The sequence below is a fragment of the Nuphar pumila genome, chromosome 4 (genome assembly GCF_984573655.1).
Source record: "Nuphar pumila chromosome 4, dmNupPumi1.hap1.1, whole genome shotgun sequence".
NCBI classification, from domain to species: Eukaryota; Viridiplantae; Streptophyta; class Magnoliopsida; order Nymphaeales; family Nymphaeaceae; genus Nuphar; species Nuphar pumila.
The window spans coordinates 19,205,823-19,221,555 of record NC_143252.1 but is presented as its reverse complement, the minus strand read 5'-3'; the positions used below and the strand labels follow the sequence as shown (position 1 = coordinate 19,221,555).

The 15,733-nt window shown below is 35.2% G+C and overlaps 1 protein-coding gene across 1 annotated transcript in view; it reads right to left on the bottom strand.

The window, feature by feature from the left end:
* LOC149839567 (uncharacterized) overlaps window positions 1–14,405 on the bottom strand; it is a 37,212-nt gene extending 22,807 nt beyond the window's left edge. Inside the window, exons 1-3 of the mRNA XM_090002635.1 lie at window positions 13,944–14,405; window positions 13,759–13,817; window positions 13,304–13,385 (exon numbers count right to left, since the gene is read on the bottom strand). Of these exons, the coding sequence (XP_089858761.1) occupies window positions 13,304–13,385; window positions 13,759–13,817; window positions 13,944–14,162 (360 nt within the window). The 5' untranslated portion in view covers window positions 14,163–14,405. The remainder of the gene's footprint in view (window positions 1–13,303; window positions 13,386–13,758; window positions 13,818–13,943) is intronic.
* Window positions 14,406–15,733: the final 1,328 nt, after the last annotated feature.

The following is a 15,733-nucleotide window of genomic DNA, read 5'->3' as shown; positions in this document are numbered from 1 at the left end:
CTGCTGTTATAAAAAAAAAATCCTCTTAAATTTGGGTTAAAATTTTGGGGTGTTACAGACACAGTTTTCTATTTTCACCCCACCGTTGTGTAGTTGGGATACTTACAACACCACTTGTTGGATGAGGAGCAAAGAAAACACTATTAGTCATCATAGAAATACTAAACAATGAATAAATATCAATCAAAATCAAATTGCAGCCCTTTTAGAGAATGAGTGCTTTGGATACATTGTAACAAAGCATACTGCAAACATTTCCCATAATTTTATTTTCATAGAAAACTAAAAATTGCAATTTAACCATCCGCTTTGCCTCCATCACTTTTGACCAATAACAATCATTAACATCAATGATATGATATTCTTCTACTCCAACTTGTATCTTACTAATTTACACTAAATAGCTTGTTGAAGATTGAGAGACGTTATCCGTTGATTAATCAAAATAAAAGTACGCTCGATACCCACTTGCATACATTATTAGAGTTTCAGGGATTATAAAGTAACCATACATCGTATCTTGTCACTAGCACTTTTAAATTCCATCTTGTCGAAGATTGCGAGCGAATAACTTGTTAACGTTTTCACACGTAGGGGTACGTTTGTCTTGTTACCCTACTACATTATAATTCTCCTATTTCTCACATTTCGTGAGTTCAATCTCTAATAACAGCCATCACCAACGTACTTATTGTTGAACATCAATCATGTCATTCACACTTCCGTATCTATTCTTGTTGAACACGACACGACAAATACTTAAGTATAGAATTAAATTTCATGGGTAGTTTTATCGTGTTACCCCTATATTGGGTAGGCATACTATTTATCTCTTTCTGTAGGGGCAAGTTTGTCTTTTTACCTTGTTATGGTATAGTTGTTCTATTCCCTGATTTTGTAGGGTATACCTCTAATAATAGTCATTACGATATCACTTGTTGCTTAACATCATATCTTGTCATTTACACTTTCACACTTCTTATTGTTGAACACAACAGCATGTATAAATCAACATATAAATTAATTTCAGAGGTAGTTTGGTCTTTTTAACCTACCAATGTGTAGTAGTGCAATTTATTTATTTCTGCAAGGGTTTTTTGTTCTTCTTGGAGACGAGAGGCCCACTCATATTGCTCACACGAATCAAAGTATGGTAAAAAGCCACACATGTTATATTGTTAGTTTACGGAAATATAAGTAACTAAACATCGTATCTTGACGCCCACATTTTCACATATCATCTTATTCAAGATGGCATTGTTAATGTCGTGTTATTCTGCCTTCTGACACTAGGATAGGTTTGTATGTTTACCAAACCACTTTGTAGCTCTTTTATTTCTCATTTCGTAGGGTCAATCTCTAATAGTAATCATTAACAAAATACTAGTTGCAGAGCATCATATCTTGACCAAATAAATATCAATATAGCTTTCAATTTTCAGTGTAATTTGGTATTTTTACCAAATCATTGTGTATTGGTGTTATTTATCTCATTTTGCATAGTTTTGTCTCATACTAATTGTCATCAAACTACTTATTGAAGACAAGAGAGGTTCTCGATTCCCTTATCAAAATTAAAGTATGCCCGCAACACGCATGGATACGTTGTCAGAGTTTCAAGGATTATCAATAACTATACATCATATCTTGTCAGTCACACTTTCATCTTGTTGAAGACTGCATCATGAATGCCTTGTTAATGTTTTCTCACAGAGTAGTAGGTTTGCCTTTTTACCCTGCCACATTGTAGCTCTCTTGTTTCTCACATTTCGTTTTGTCACACTCAAACAACATTCATTAGAGGTAAATTTGTCTTTTTACCCCACCAATGTGCACTCATGCGATTTCGCTTTTTGCAGGGACTTTTCTTATACTAACAATTATAAAAGCGCTCTTTACCCCACTAATATGTAGTCGTGCAATTAATCTCTTTCTGCAAGGGCTTTTTCTCAAACTAGCGGTCATAAAAGCACTTCCTGGAGACAAGAACCCCATTTAGGTTGCTCAAATGAATCAAAGTATGGTAAAAATTCACATGCGTTATATTGTTAGTTTATGGGTGTTGAGAAGCAGTCACCGTTATATATGGGTAGTTCAGTGAGGTGTTTTAGTCTAATCTCTCAAGAGGTCAGGGGCATTATTATAAATAAGGTGTTTTAGTCTAATCTCGCTATTTAAGTGAGATTATACTTAATTAGCAATATACGACTCTCTACCTCTCTCTTTCTTTTTCTATTTTAAGGCAGTCACCCTAGCCGACTTTAACATGGTATCAGAGCCACCCAACATCGGTGACTAACATTGCTGCCGACTTTCATAGCAGCCTCATGACCACTGGTATTATAAAAATCATGTTGTTTCGTCACATAAGGGTAGGTTTGTCTTTTTACCCTACCACGGTGTAGCTCTCCAATTTCTCAAATTTCGACCAATCAATCTCTAACAATGGCCATCACCAACATAGTTGTTGTTCAACATCATATTGTGTCATTCACACTTTCACGCGTGTTCTAATTAAACATGAACAGTGTACACGACGACATAGTTTTCGACTTCATGGCTAGTTTTTCATTTTTACCCTCACCATTGTGTACTTGTGCTACTTATAATAGCACTTGTTGTATGAGGGGTAAAGAAAACACAATTAGCCATCATAGAAATACTAAACAATGACTAAATATGAGTCAAAATCAAACCGCAGAAATTTAAGACAATGAGTGCTTTGGAAGGACTATAATAAAGGGTACTGCTAACATTTCCCAGAATCTTCCATCCTTACAATACTAAGAATTACAATTTAACCAACCGCTTTGCCACCATCACTTTTGACCCATAACAATCATTAACAACAATGGTATGATATTCACCTACTCCAACTTGTATCACACTAACTTTAGCAAACTACTTGTTGAGGAGGAGAGACGTTTGAGGTGGCTTCATCAAAATTAAAGTATGCCCGTAACTCACTTCCGTACGTTGTTAGAGTCTCAGGGATTATAAATAACTATACATTGTATCTTGTCACTCGCACTTACACATTCCATCTTGTTGAAATTGCGCACGAATAACTTGTTAACATTTTCCCATGTATGGGTACGTTTGTCTTTTTACTATATTACTTTGTAGTTCTCCTATTTCTCACATTTCGTGAGGTCAAACTCTAATAACAACTATCACCAACGTAATTATTATTGAGCATCAATCATACCCTTCACACTTCCACACTTATTCTTGTTGAACACAGCACGATGAAAACATCAACTCAGAAATCAATTTTAGAGGTAGTTTTGCTTTTTTATCCGACCACTGGGTAGTTGTATGGTTTACTTTTATCTGCAAGGTAGGTTTGCCTTTTTATCCTGCTGTTGGGTAGCTCTTTTATTTTTTTTATTTTGTAGGGTATAACTCTAAAAATAGTCATCACTACTGTACTTGTTGTTTAACATCATATCTTGTCCCTCACACTTTCACACTTCTTATTGTTAAAGACTACAACATGTATAACTCAACATACAACTCAATTTCAGAGGTAGCATGAACTTTTTAACCCACCATTGTGTAGTGATGCAATTTATAGCTATATGCATGGGTTTTCACTCTTCATGGAGATGAGAGGCCCACTCATTTTGCTCAAACGAATCAAAGTATGGCAAAAGGTCACATGTGTTATATTGTTAGTTTATGAGAATATAATTAACTAAACATCGTATATTGACACCCATTTTCTCACATATTATGTTGTTCAAGATGACATTGTGAATGTCATCTTATTGTCTTCTCAAACTATGATAGGTTTGCATATTTACCAAGCCACTTTGTAGCTCTGATATATTGCTCTCATTTCGTTGGGTCAATCTCTAATATTAATAATCAGCAGAATACTTGTTGCAGAACATTGGAACTTGATCAAATAAATATTAATAAAGGGTTCTAATTACAAGGGTAATTTTGTCTTTTTACCCCGTTAATGTGTAGTGGTGCAATTTATCTCCTTTCACATAGTTTTGTCTCTTAATAGGTGTTATCACACTCCTTTAACATCTTATTGTGTCGTTCACACTTTCACACTTCTTATTGTTGAACAAGACACCATGTATATAACGACAGAAATATATTTCAAAGGTAGTTTTGCCTTTTTAGCCCACTAATGTGTAGTCGTGCAATAAATCTCTTTCTGCAGGGGCTTTTCTCATACTAGCAGTTATAAAAACACCTCTTGGAGACAAGAATACCATTTAGTTTGCTCAAACGAATCAAAGTATGGTAAAAAGTCATATTGTTAGTGTAACGACCCCAACTCATACCTTTGAAAAATGCGGAATATTTTTTTTTTCTAAGAGTTGCGGAAAACTTCCCAGAGACCTGGGGTCCCTACAGTTCCAATTTCAGTTGGATAACCACACACCACAAACCAACTTACATTTATCACTCATAACCAATCCACTGAACTCTTTTATTAATGAATCAATAAGAGTAATATGTTCAATGTCAACAGTGAAATAACAACTTGCAGTAATTAAGAAGACTAAAATTAAATAACAGTAGAGCCACTCTGTCCGCAAGTGAAGCCGTCTGAAACAAATGTGACCCTCGTATCCCCTCAGAAGCGAGTCGACTTCACTCATCACCTGTGTCTGGAAAAAACCAATAGGTTTGTATCTTAACCAAGTAACTTTATAACTCCGTTATTGTTCCCATTTTGTTGGGTCAATCTCTGATATTAATAATCAGCAGAATACTTGTTGCAAAACATTGGAACTTGAACAAATCAAAATCAACAAAGGTTTCTATTGCAAAGGTAATTTGGTATTTTTCCCCGATAATGTGTAGTGGTGCTATTTATCTCCTTTCACATAGTTGTGTCTCATGATAACTGTTATCACACTATTTGTTAAGGCCGATAGACGTTCTCGATTCATGCTTCAAAATTAGTGTATGCTCAAACATCATTCATGGTTCCTTCCTCAAAGACGAGACGTGTTATATTGTAAGAGTTTCGTAAATTATTAGTGACCAAACATCGGATCTTGTGACTCATACTTTCACATTTGATTTTGTAGTATATGGCATTATAAATGTCATGATGTTGTTTTGTCAAATAAGGGTAGCTTTGTCTTTTTACCCCACCACCGTGTATCTCTCTTACTTCTCTCATTTCGTACGACCAATCTATAACAATGGCTATCAGCAACATAGTAGTTGCTGAAGATCAATTTGTGTCATTCATACTTTCAGGCATGTTCTTATTAAACACAACATAGTTTTCTATTTAATGAGTAGTTTTCATTTTTCACCCCACCAATGTGTAGTAGTGCTACTTATAATAGTACTTGTTGGATGAGGGGCAAAGAAAGCATTCTTAGTCATCATAGAAAAACTAAACAATGACTAAATATGATTCAAAATCAAATTGTTGCCCCTTTTAGAAAAAGAGTGCTTTAGATGCACCGTAACAAAGGGTACTGCAAACATTTCCCATAATCTTCTTTCCGTAGAAAACTAACAATTGCAATTTAACCAACCGCTTTGCCTTCATCACTTTTGACCCATAACAATCATTTGTTAATAACTGTTATCACACTATTTGTTAAGAGCGATAGACGTTCTTGGTTCTTGTTTCAAAATTAGTGTATGCTCAAACATTGTTCTCGGTTCCTTCCTCAAAGATGAGATGCGTTATACTGTAAGAGTTTAAGAAATTATTAGTGACTGAACATCGGATCTTGTGACTCATACTTTCACATTTGATTTTGTAGTAGATGGCATTATAAATGTCATGATGTTGTTTTGTCACATAAGGGTAGCTTGGTCTTTTTACCCCACCACCGTGTATCTCTCTTCTCCCATTTTGTACGATCAATCTCTAAAAATGGCTATAAGCAACATAGTAGTGACTGAAGATCATTTTGTGTCATTCATACTTTCACGCATGTTCTAATTAAACACAACATAGTTTTCTATTTCATGAGTAGTTTTCACTTTTCACCCCACCATTGTGTAGTTATGCTACTTATAATAGTACTTGTTGGATGAGAGGCAAAGAAAACCCTCTTAGTCATCATAGAAATCACTAAATATCAATCAAAATCAAAATGCTGCCCTTTTGGAAAATGAGTGCTTTGGATGCACCATAACAAAGGGTACTCCAAAAATTTCCCATAATCTGCTTTCCGTAAAAAAACTTGGAATTGCAATTTAACCATCAGTTTTGCCATCATCACTTTTGACATAACAATCATTAGCATCAACGATATGATATTCTTCAATTCCAACTTGTATCATACTAACTTATATCAACCTACTTGTTGAAGACTAGAAACGTTATAGGTTGGTTAATAGAAATTGAAGTATGCTCGTAACTAACTTGCATATGTTGTTAGAGTTTCAAGGATTATATGCAAACTATACATCGTATCTTGTCACTCGCACTTGTACATTCCATCTTGTTGAAGATTGCGGACAAATAACTTGTTAGTGTTTTCTCATGTAGGGATATGTTTGTCTTTTTACCCTATTACTTTGTAGTTCTCCTATTTCTCACATTTCGTGTGGTCAATCTTTAAAAACAGTCATCACGAACGTAATTATTGTTTAACATCTATCTTGTCATTCACCCTTCCACACTTCTAATTGCCCACGACATGATGTAAGTATCAATATTGAAATCAATTTTATGAGTAGTTTGGTCTTTTTACCCCACCATTGTGGAATCGTGCTATTTATAATCAAAGTACTTGTTGGAGACAAGTGACCATTCAATGGCATTATGCATGGCTTGTTATTGATTTGTAATACAAGGGTAAGTTTTGTTTTTACTCCGCTACTGTGTATCTCTCCTATTTTTCTGATTTTGAATGGTATGCCGCTAGTAGTAGCAATCACAATATTACTTATTGTTAAACATCTTATCGTGTCATTCACACCTCCACACTTATTGTTGAACAAGACACCATGTATATATCGACAAAGAATATATTTCAGAGGTAGTTTTGCTTTTTTACCCCACTAATGTGTAGTCGTGCAATTAATCTCTTCCTGCAAGGGCTCTTCTCAGACTAGAAATTATAAAAGCACTTCTTCGAGACAAGAGACCCATTTAGTTTGCTCAATCAAATCAAAGTATGGTAAAAAGTCACGTGTTATACTGTTAGTTTATGGGAACATAAATAACTAAACATCGTATCTTAACACCCACATTTTCACATATCTTGTTATTCAAGAAGGTAGTGTGAATGTCGTATTATTATCTTCTCAAATTTGGATAGGTTAGTATCTTTACCAAGCCCCTTGGTAACTCTGTTATTGCCCCCATTTTGTTGGGTCAATCTCTGATATTAATAATCAGCAAAATACTTGCTGCAGAACATTAGAACTTGAACAAATAAAAATCGACAAAGGTTTCTATTACAAAGGTAACTTGGTCTTTTCCCCCGATAATGTGTAGTGGTGCTATTTATCTCCTTTCACATAGTTTTGTCTCATAATAACTGTTATCACACTACTTGATAAAGATGATAGACGTTTTGGGTTCCTTCTTCAAAATTAGTGTATGCTCAAACATGGTTGTTTGTTCCTTCATAAAAGACGAGACGCGTTATATTGTAAGAGTTTCAAAAATTATTAATGCCCGAACATCGGATCTTGTCACTCACACTTTCACATTTGATTTTGTAGTAGATGGCATTACAAATGTCATGATGTTGTTCTATCACATAAGGGTAGCTTTGCCTTTTTAGTCCACCACCGTGTACCTCTCTTACTTCTAACAATGGCTATCAGCAACACAATTGTTGCGGAAGATCATATTGTGTCATTCACACTTTCATGTATGTTCTAATTAAACACGACACATGGTACACACGGACATAGTTTTCTATTTAATAAGTAGTTTTCACTTTTCACCCCATCATTGTGTAGTTGTGCTACTTATAACAATACTTGTTAGATGAGGGGCAAAGAAAACACTATTAGTCATCATAGAAGTACTAAACAATGACTAAATATCAGTCAAAATCAAATTGCAGCCCTTTTAGACAATGAGTGTTTCGATGCACTGTAAAAAGGGTACTGCTAACATTTCCCATAATCTTTTTTCCGTAGAAAATTAAGAATTGCAATTTAACCATCGACTTTGCCTCCATCACTTTTGACCCATAAAATCATTAACATAAATGATATGATATTCTTCTACTCCAACTTGTATCACACTAACTTATAAGAAACTACTTGTTTAAGACGAGAGACGTTATTGGTTGATTAATCAAAATTAAAGTATGCTCGTAACCCACTTGCATACGTTCTTAGAGTTCCAGTGATTATAAATAATTATACATCGTATCTTGTCCCTCGAACTTTTACATTTCATCTTGTTGAAGATTGTGCACGAATAACTTGTTAACATTTTCTCGTGTAGGGGTATGTTTGTCTTTTTACCTTGCTACTTTGTAGTTCTTCTATTTCTCACATTTTGTGAGGTCAATCTTTAATAACAGCCATCACCAACGTACTTATTGTTGAACATCAATCATGTTGTTCACACTTCCACACTTATTCTTTTTTAACAAGACACGATGAATACATTAGTATAGAAATCAATTTCAAGGGTAGTTTTATCTTTTTACCCTAACATTGGGTAATCATACTATTTATCTCTTTCTTCAGGAGTAGGTTTGTCTTTTTACCCCGCTACTGTATAGCTCTTCTGTTTTTTTATTTCGTAGGGAATACCTCTAATAATAGTCATTACAATTGCACTTGTTGCTTAACATCATATCTTGTCATTTACACTTTCACACTTCTTATCAAGGTTATAAGTATCATATCGTTACTCGTATCGATCGGGCCCAAAGTAACACTGTATTGTATAGTATCTTAAATTTTTAATAAAAAAAATCAAAAATTTCAAACAAAATGCAGAAAATAAAAAATATTTAGCATAAATTATAACAAAAGCATATCATATGAAACAATGATGAATTGCAAAAAATGCAACCATAAATTCACATATAAAGGCAACTACATAATTTAAATTAATAACAAACCATGCAACTCATAAGTGACAATGTAAATAAAAGACAACTACATAATTTAGATTTTAAACACAATTCAAGTCTTACATTTAACCAATGAGAGTTCGTGACAACTAAAAACATAACATTTAACCATCGTTTTGCATGCCAATCATTATCCCTAAAGTTCTAAACTATAAAGATCCTAAAACTAAACTATCTTCTAGAGCCTATTTGTCAAACATCAGGATAGTATTTCTTGAGTTCTGCATCCAAATGTTGCTCAATGATCATTTTATATTGGGTCATTTTTTTTAGCAAGTAGGTCATCATCATTTTCAGAATCTTGAGCAATTTTTGGAAGTCATTCATCTTTGCATTTTTTCAAAATTCTTTGAATTACTTTTATTTCAGCAATAACATCAACACAAAAAGTTACAAGAATAGATCGAGAATCACATGGACATACATTTTGATCTTGACCTACAATATGTTGCTTAAATCTATGCAACCCACCTCTAATAATAGCACCACAAAACAAACATCTCAAATTCAATGGCAACCCTAGTTGTGTTACATCATCAATGCTTCTGCAGTATTGCCACGCAGGATCATCTGTAATATGATATGAACGTGAAGACGACATTGAAGGATCTAAAATAAAATAAAACCAATTAAAAAACTCAATAAGAAGCAAAAAATAAGCACCAAACACACATTTCCCCAAAAACACTCAATAAAAAACAAAGAATAAATATTTTGTACTTTATCGCACTTTCTTGATTCAGAAAATGGTGAAAATGCACTCTTGATAAAATCACAAAAACCCTCGCTCTTGCGCACGAATCGGCCCACAAATCAATCTCACAAAACTTAGGTTGTGTCGGTTCCCTTCTAACAAACTCTAGACATATGAAGAACTCGGCCCTCAAGAGCCCTTTTAAACCAAAAAAGAAAAAAAAACTTTTGGCCTTTTTTAAGTGCGCCGACATTGTATCGTGATATATATTATATTGCACGATATAGTACGATACATGGGTGTATCGTATGAAACAACCGATACGGATATGATACACGCTCATATCGCAATATGAATGTGTATCATATCGCAAAACACAAAAGTAACAATAAGTATCGTACGATATGTACAACTATGCTTCTTATTGTTGAAGACGACAACATGTATAAATCGACATAGAAATATATTTCAGAGGTAGTTTGGTCTTTTTAACCCACCATTATGTAGTCGTGCAATTTGTCTTTCTGGATGGGATTTTCCCTGTTCTTGGAAATGAGAGGCCCACTCAGTTTGCTCAAACGAATCAAAGTATAGTAAAAAGTCACAGTTGTTATATTGTTAGTTTATGGGAACATAAGTAACTAACCATCATATCTTGACACCCACATTTTCACATATCATGTTGTTCAAGATGCCATTGTGAATGTTGTGTTATTGTTTTCTCACTAGGAAAGGTTTGTATCTTTACCAAGCCACTTTGTAGCTCTTCTATTTCTCTCATTTCGTTGGGTCAATCTCTAATAGTAATCATCACCAGAATACTAGTTGAAAACATTGTTTCTTGACCAAATAAATATCAACATAACTTTCTATTACAAGCAAATTTTGAATTTTTACCCCATCGTTGTGTAGTGGTGTTATTTATCTCATTTTGCATAGTTTTGTCTCATACTAACTTTTATCAAACTGCTTGTTGAAAACGAGGGACGTTGTCGATTCTCTCATCAAAATTAAAGTATGCTCGCAACACACTTGCATACATTGTTCAAGTTTCAGGGATTATAACTAGTTGTTGTTGAACATCATATTGTGTCATTCACACTTTCATGCATGTTTTAATTGAACACGACACAGTGTACACACCGACATAGTTTTCTATTTTTTTTTACCCCACCATTGTGTAGTTGTACTACTTATAATAGTACTTGTTGGATGAGGAGCAAAGAAAACACTATTAGTCATCATAGAAATACTAAACGATGACTAAATATTAATCAAAATCAAATTGCAGCCCTTTTAGACACTGAGTGCTTTGGATGCAGTGTAATAAAGGGTACTGCTAACATTTCCCATAATCTTCCTTCCTTAGAAAATTAAGAATTGTAGTTTAACCATCAGCTTTGCCTCCATCACTTCTGACTCGTAACAATTATTAACAGCAATGATATGATATTCTTCTACTCCAACTTGCCCTTGTATCGGGCTAGAAAAATATCTTATCAATACATACCTATCGTTAAAAACAACTACATAATATTCTTCTACTCCAAGTGGTCCTTGTATGGGGTTAGAAAATATCTGATCTACACAAATCCCTGCATCTGATAAACATAAACTTCCTAAATCATGCATAGGTTTTATTAGACTTGGGATTGGGGTACAGTGCAGATAGTCAAGGGCAACTAAAGATGATCTGCATGACACTGGATCATGAGAGTTGTATCTGGTGTACGTGCATGGTATGTGCTGTTATGTATGTGTTGCTCTGTGCATAAATTCAACGTGCATTATATGTGAAATTTGATACTTTGGCAACAACCAATCCTTGATAAAATTGCACAGCATATTAATCAGAAAAAAGCACCTTCTTTTTTAACAGAGAAGTAAACTTAACTGTCATGAGCTGTGTATTTTACACGCTCATACAACTTCAGTTTCTTGGAAATGCCCAAACATGTGTATTCTCATAACAGGCAGAAAAATATTATCCACATATAATGACTGGCAACTCAGATATAATCAACCAACTCAATAATCACTAACCATTCAACCAAAATGCCAACATATAACCTGGTATAGAGCAGGTCAAGCACAAAGCCAATTCAGACTGATCAAGCCTTAAGGCTATGTACTCCTATATGTAAAGCTACCAAACAAAAGGTACTTATGTTTTCTCTTTCATTCAGGCCTGTCAAATGGACATGCACCAAACACTTTTATAACATATAATACCATGAGAATGGTAAAGACCAACATGATTTATTTGTGATGTTGGGTGCAAATCACAAGTGTACCATTTTTTTAATGGAAACTGTGCCCCCTTTTTTTTTATGGCCAAGATGGACCCTTCAGCTGATAGCAGTTTTACTGACCATGATATCACATTCAATCCAATAAATAGCATTCTTAGTATAGATAATAGAACATTTGATAAAGGCATTTATAATAGTATAATAAAATAAAGTTAGACAATGATGCCCCAAACCCTAGGTAGAGAATTTGATCTCTAATGACCAAAATTTTCAGAAAAAACATGATAAGCTTTTATGTTTAAGAAAATCAAGCTTAAGATTACAAGGCAAGGGTAAACTATAAGCAACCCAATAAATCATGTTACACATACGTAGAACAAAATGTTTCCAATAGCATGCACGTGAATAAGCAATTCTGCAGAACCCAGAAAATTCTGATTCAAAAAGGAAACTAATTTTGAGTTTCACTGACATACCAGGTAGTGCTGAGAAGGAACAGTGTGAAAATTACGCACATTTCATCATGCTATTCACAACCTGATTGTCATATTGTATGACTACAAAAGGATCACTTGTTCCCTGGAAATTTTGTATCGGAAGTGGCATTATTTTCAAAATGGAACATTACTGGAACTGCCAATGAGTGTAGGAAATGCATTTGTTAGAAACTATTTTCACATGATAGCATTTCCTTGAGAAAAACATTATATAGCCCAGAGCCACCCAGAAGTTCCACATAAATTGATCAAAAAGACTGACCAAAAAACCTCAAGCAAACAGTGTTAATGGCTTATTTTTCTCTAATGATCAAGAGATGAATATACTGTCCACATGAGGCCATGATAAAAAGAAACAAGCATCTTAAAGATGTAGCATCTTCATGACCATAAAAAGTGTCTGAGTGCCTTACTGAAGTTACCCTAGATGGTAAAGATTCTTCCTCATCTTCTATCACTACATCCAAAGTGCTTTTCTATGTCCAAAGACCGAGTAGGTGTTAATGTGCATTGTGGTAGATAATTCTATTTGTTTAGGATATCAAAATGCAGATGTTGACCCAGGTTAATTAGCAGGGTTCAATGTCTAGTTTCCAGGATCATTGGGTTTCACAACAGTTTTAACACTTCTCATCCAATATTCACTCAAATTACTAACACAATCATATTGATCAACTCAAAATCAGCTTCAATATAAAAGAAAGATGGAAAATGTTTTAGACCAGTCTACATTCTCCAAAACCATTAGACAGAAAACTCCGATTCAACAAAATGAATCAATAAAGATAAAGGAGAAAAGGAACCAACCCAGGGATCCATGGCAGGCAAATCCACACCCTTTTTCAAATTGATAAATAGCTGCCCATCATAAACCTCACGAAGGAACTGCCTGGTCAGATAAATATTTTGAAGGGTTAGAATCGACAAACAAGAAAGCATCCAAGACTCTCTTAACAGCTAAATCAATTTACAAAAGAGTGTCAACTTCACAGAAAACACAAGTAGATCACTTAACTTAACCCAGAACTTCTTTGAAGAGAACATGAAAAATCTAAAACACAAACAACCCTAAAATTCACCAATCGAAACAACCTAGCTTGAGTACAACTTGAGTACAAATCATTCCAAAGGAAGATCGAGACAATAGATCATGAATTTCCTACACGAATTTGACTACAGTCAAGACAACCGTTAGGCGGTGCGTATGCTAAAAACAAATCGATTGGGAAAAAAGAAAATAGTAAACGATCAAACTGTCTTACTCGGAGATATACACCGTCTGGCACTCCGCGGCATTAATCTCACGCGTCCCCACGTTCTCCTGCCTCAACGAGAAAGAAACCACGCTGAGATCAAAACAATCGCATACTAGATCCACAAAAACCAAAACCGGAGAAAGAAAAAATGAAAATCGAAAGAAGAAGCAGGCAAACACAGCGAAACTCACAGGCTGGCTCGTGTACGCTCCGAAGGCAAACCCAGAGAGCACGATGGTGAGGTTGAGATCAAACGGGACGCGATCGTCCTTCCTCTCCGCACTTTCCCAGGAATTATCCATCCTATCGGGTTCCTTCCGGAAGAAGAAGCATACGACGCCGCTCCGCAGCCTAGAAGTCGTGTACAACGAAGGAGATCTCGAGACGAATCGCCTCGATTCGATGCTCATCGCAGAGCTCCGAGCGTGGAGAGGCGGAGCGGAACGGAAGCAGAAGCCTCGCAGGAACGGCGACAAGAGTCGACAGACGACGAAGGACGCCGCCGACGAGATTAGGGGTTCGAATGAACCGAGAATTTCAGATCGTCTCTGGTTCTCGAGGGGAAAGAGGGAAGACGAGGATGCGCTCCGCGAGAGCTTCCAGAGACATCGCTCTTCTGGTTCTTGTTCTTGGAGTAGATAGAGAGTGAACGATGGCTTACTTTCCCCGTTAATAAGCGTGTGGATGGCCGTTGGCACTTGGCGGGCCTTTTGAGCTTCAATTGGGCGGGATTTGTAATTGCGTATCGAGTACGCTTTACAAATAGAAACTAAAGTCGGTTGGGTTCGGATCGAATGAAATCAAAACTAAAGTCGGTTGAAGAAAGCCTTTTTTAAGCCTGTCTTAGATGGATCCAGTCAGATTTTGATCAGGACAGAAAACATTGGTGCTATGAGCATAGTGACGAAACGTTTTCTTGGGTAAATATCGGCAGCCAATTTCTTCTGATAAAAATTATCTTTTTTTCCTTTCATTTTTTGCAAAAAATGGTAAAACTTTTACTTAAAAATTAAAAACAATTTATTTTTGTTGCAAGGAATATGAGATATGGCCATTTTAATTTATGGAGTATTGATGATAAAACATTTGCCAGCCCCACATTTTTTGATTCGATGATTAGTTATTAGTTTTTTTTATGCCATTTCGTATTGTACAATTTCATGGGATCATTTACCCGCGAGTGGTAACGAGAAGAATTATAAAATGGATTGAAAACTATTTTCAAATCTTGAATAAATGAATTTTAATTGATAAAACCCCTTCAGGTACAGCTGATATTTTTTTTTGAAAGGCAAGGTGGAATTAGGTAGACCCCACCGGTTATTATTCAACGTACCACTGGAGTTTTGAACCTGCAACGTCCCACAACAAGGGGACGTGCACTGACAGCTCCTACCAACTATGACAACTTCAGAAAAAAAATATGCATCTGCCTAGCGTGGCGACAAAAGTTTAAAACGGCAAAATATTGGCAGTCAAAAACTCGGGAGATTTTGAAATTTTTCATAAATCGTGTTTTTCGGCAAAATCTTGGCAATAAAAATAATAATAATTTTTATAAGAAAATATAAATAGGACACATTTAAAAATAAAACCTCGGGGGGTTTCACAATAAGTATATGCTAAAAACGTAAATATGGCGATATTTGTCACGGTTTGAAAATCTCCATTTTAAACTTTCAGGCAATTTTTATCGTGAGATTTTTATAAATCACGCTATATTTATCACAGAGCTGCCTAGTACATAGATTGTGCAATTTGACTTTCTTGGGTAACTGGCCAAACTATTAACCGACTTTGCCAATTGCCATTGGGCAACTATGATGGAACTTTTTACCTTTGGAACAACAAAAAAACCATCACTCACTGAGTTCATTGATTTTGAGCCACCAGCCCCATTAGAGAGTACACTAGCTTCTGTCTCCTAGGAAAGGATGAACACTCATGGATTTTGAACTTGTGATATCTCATAAGCTTGGTA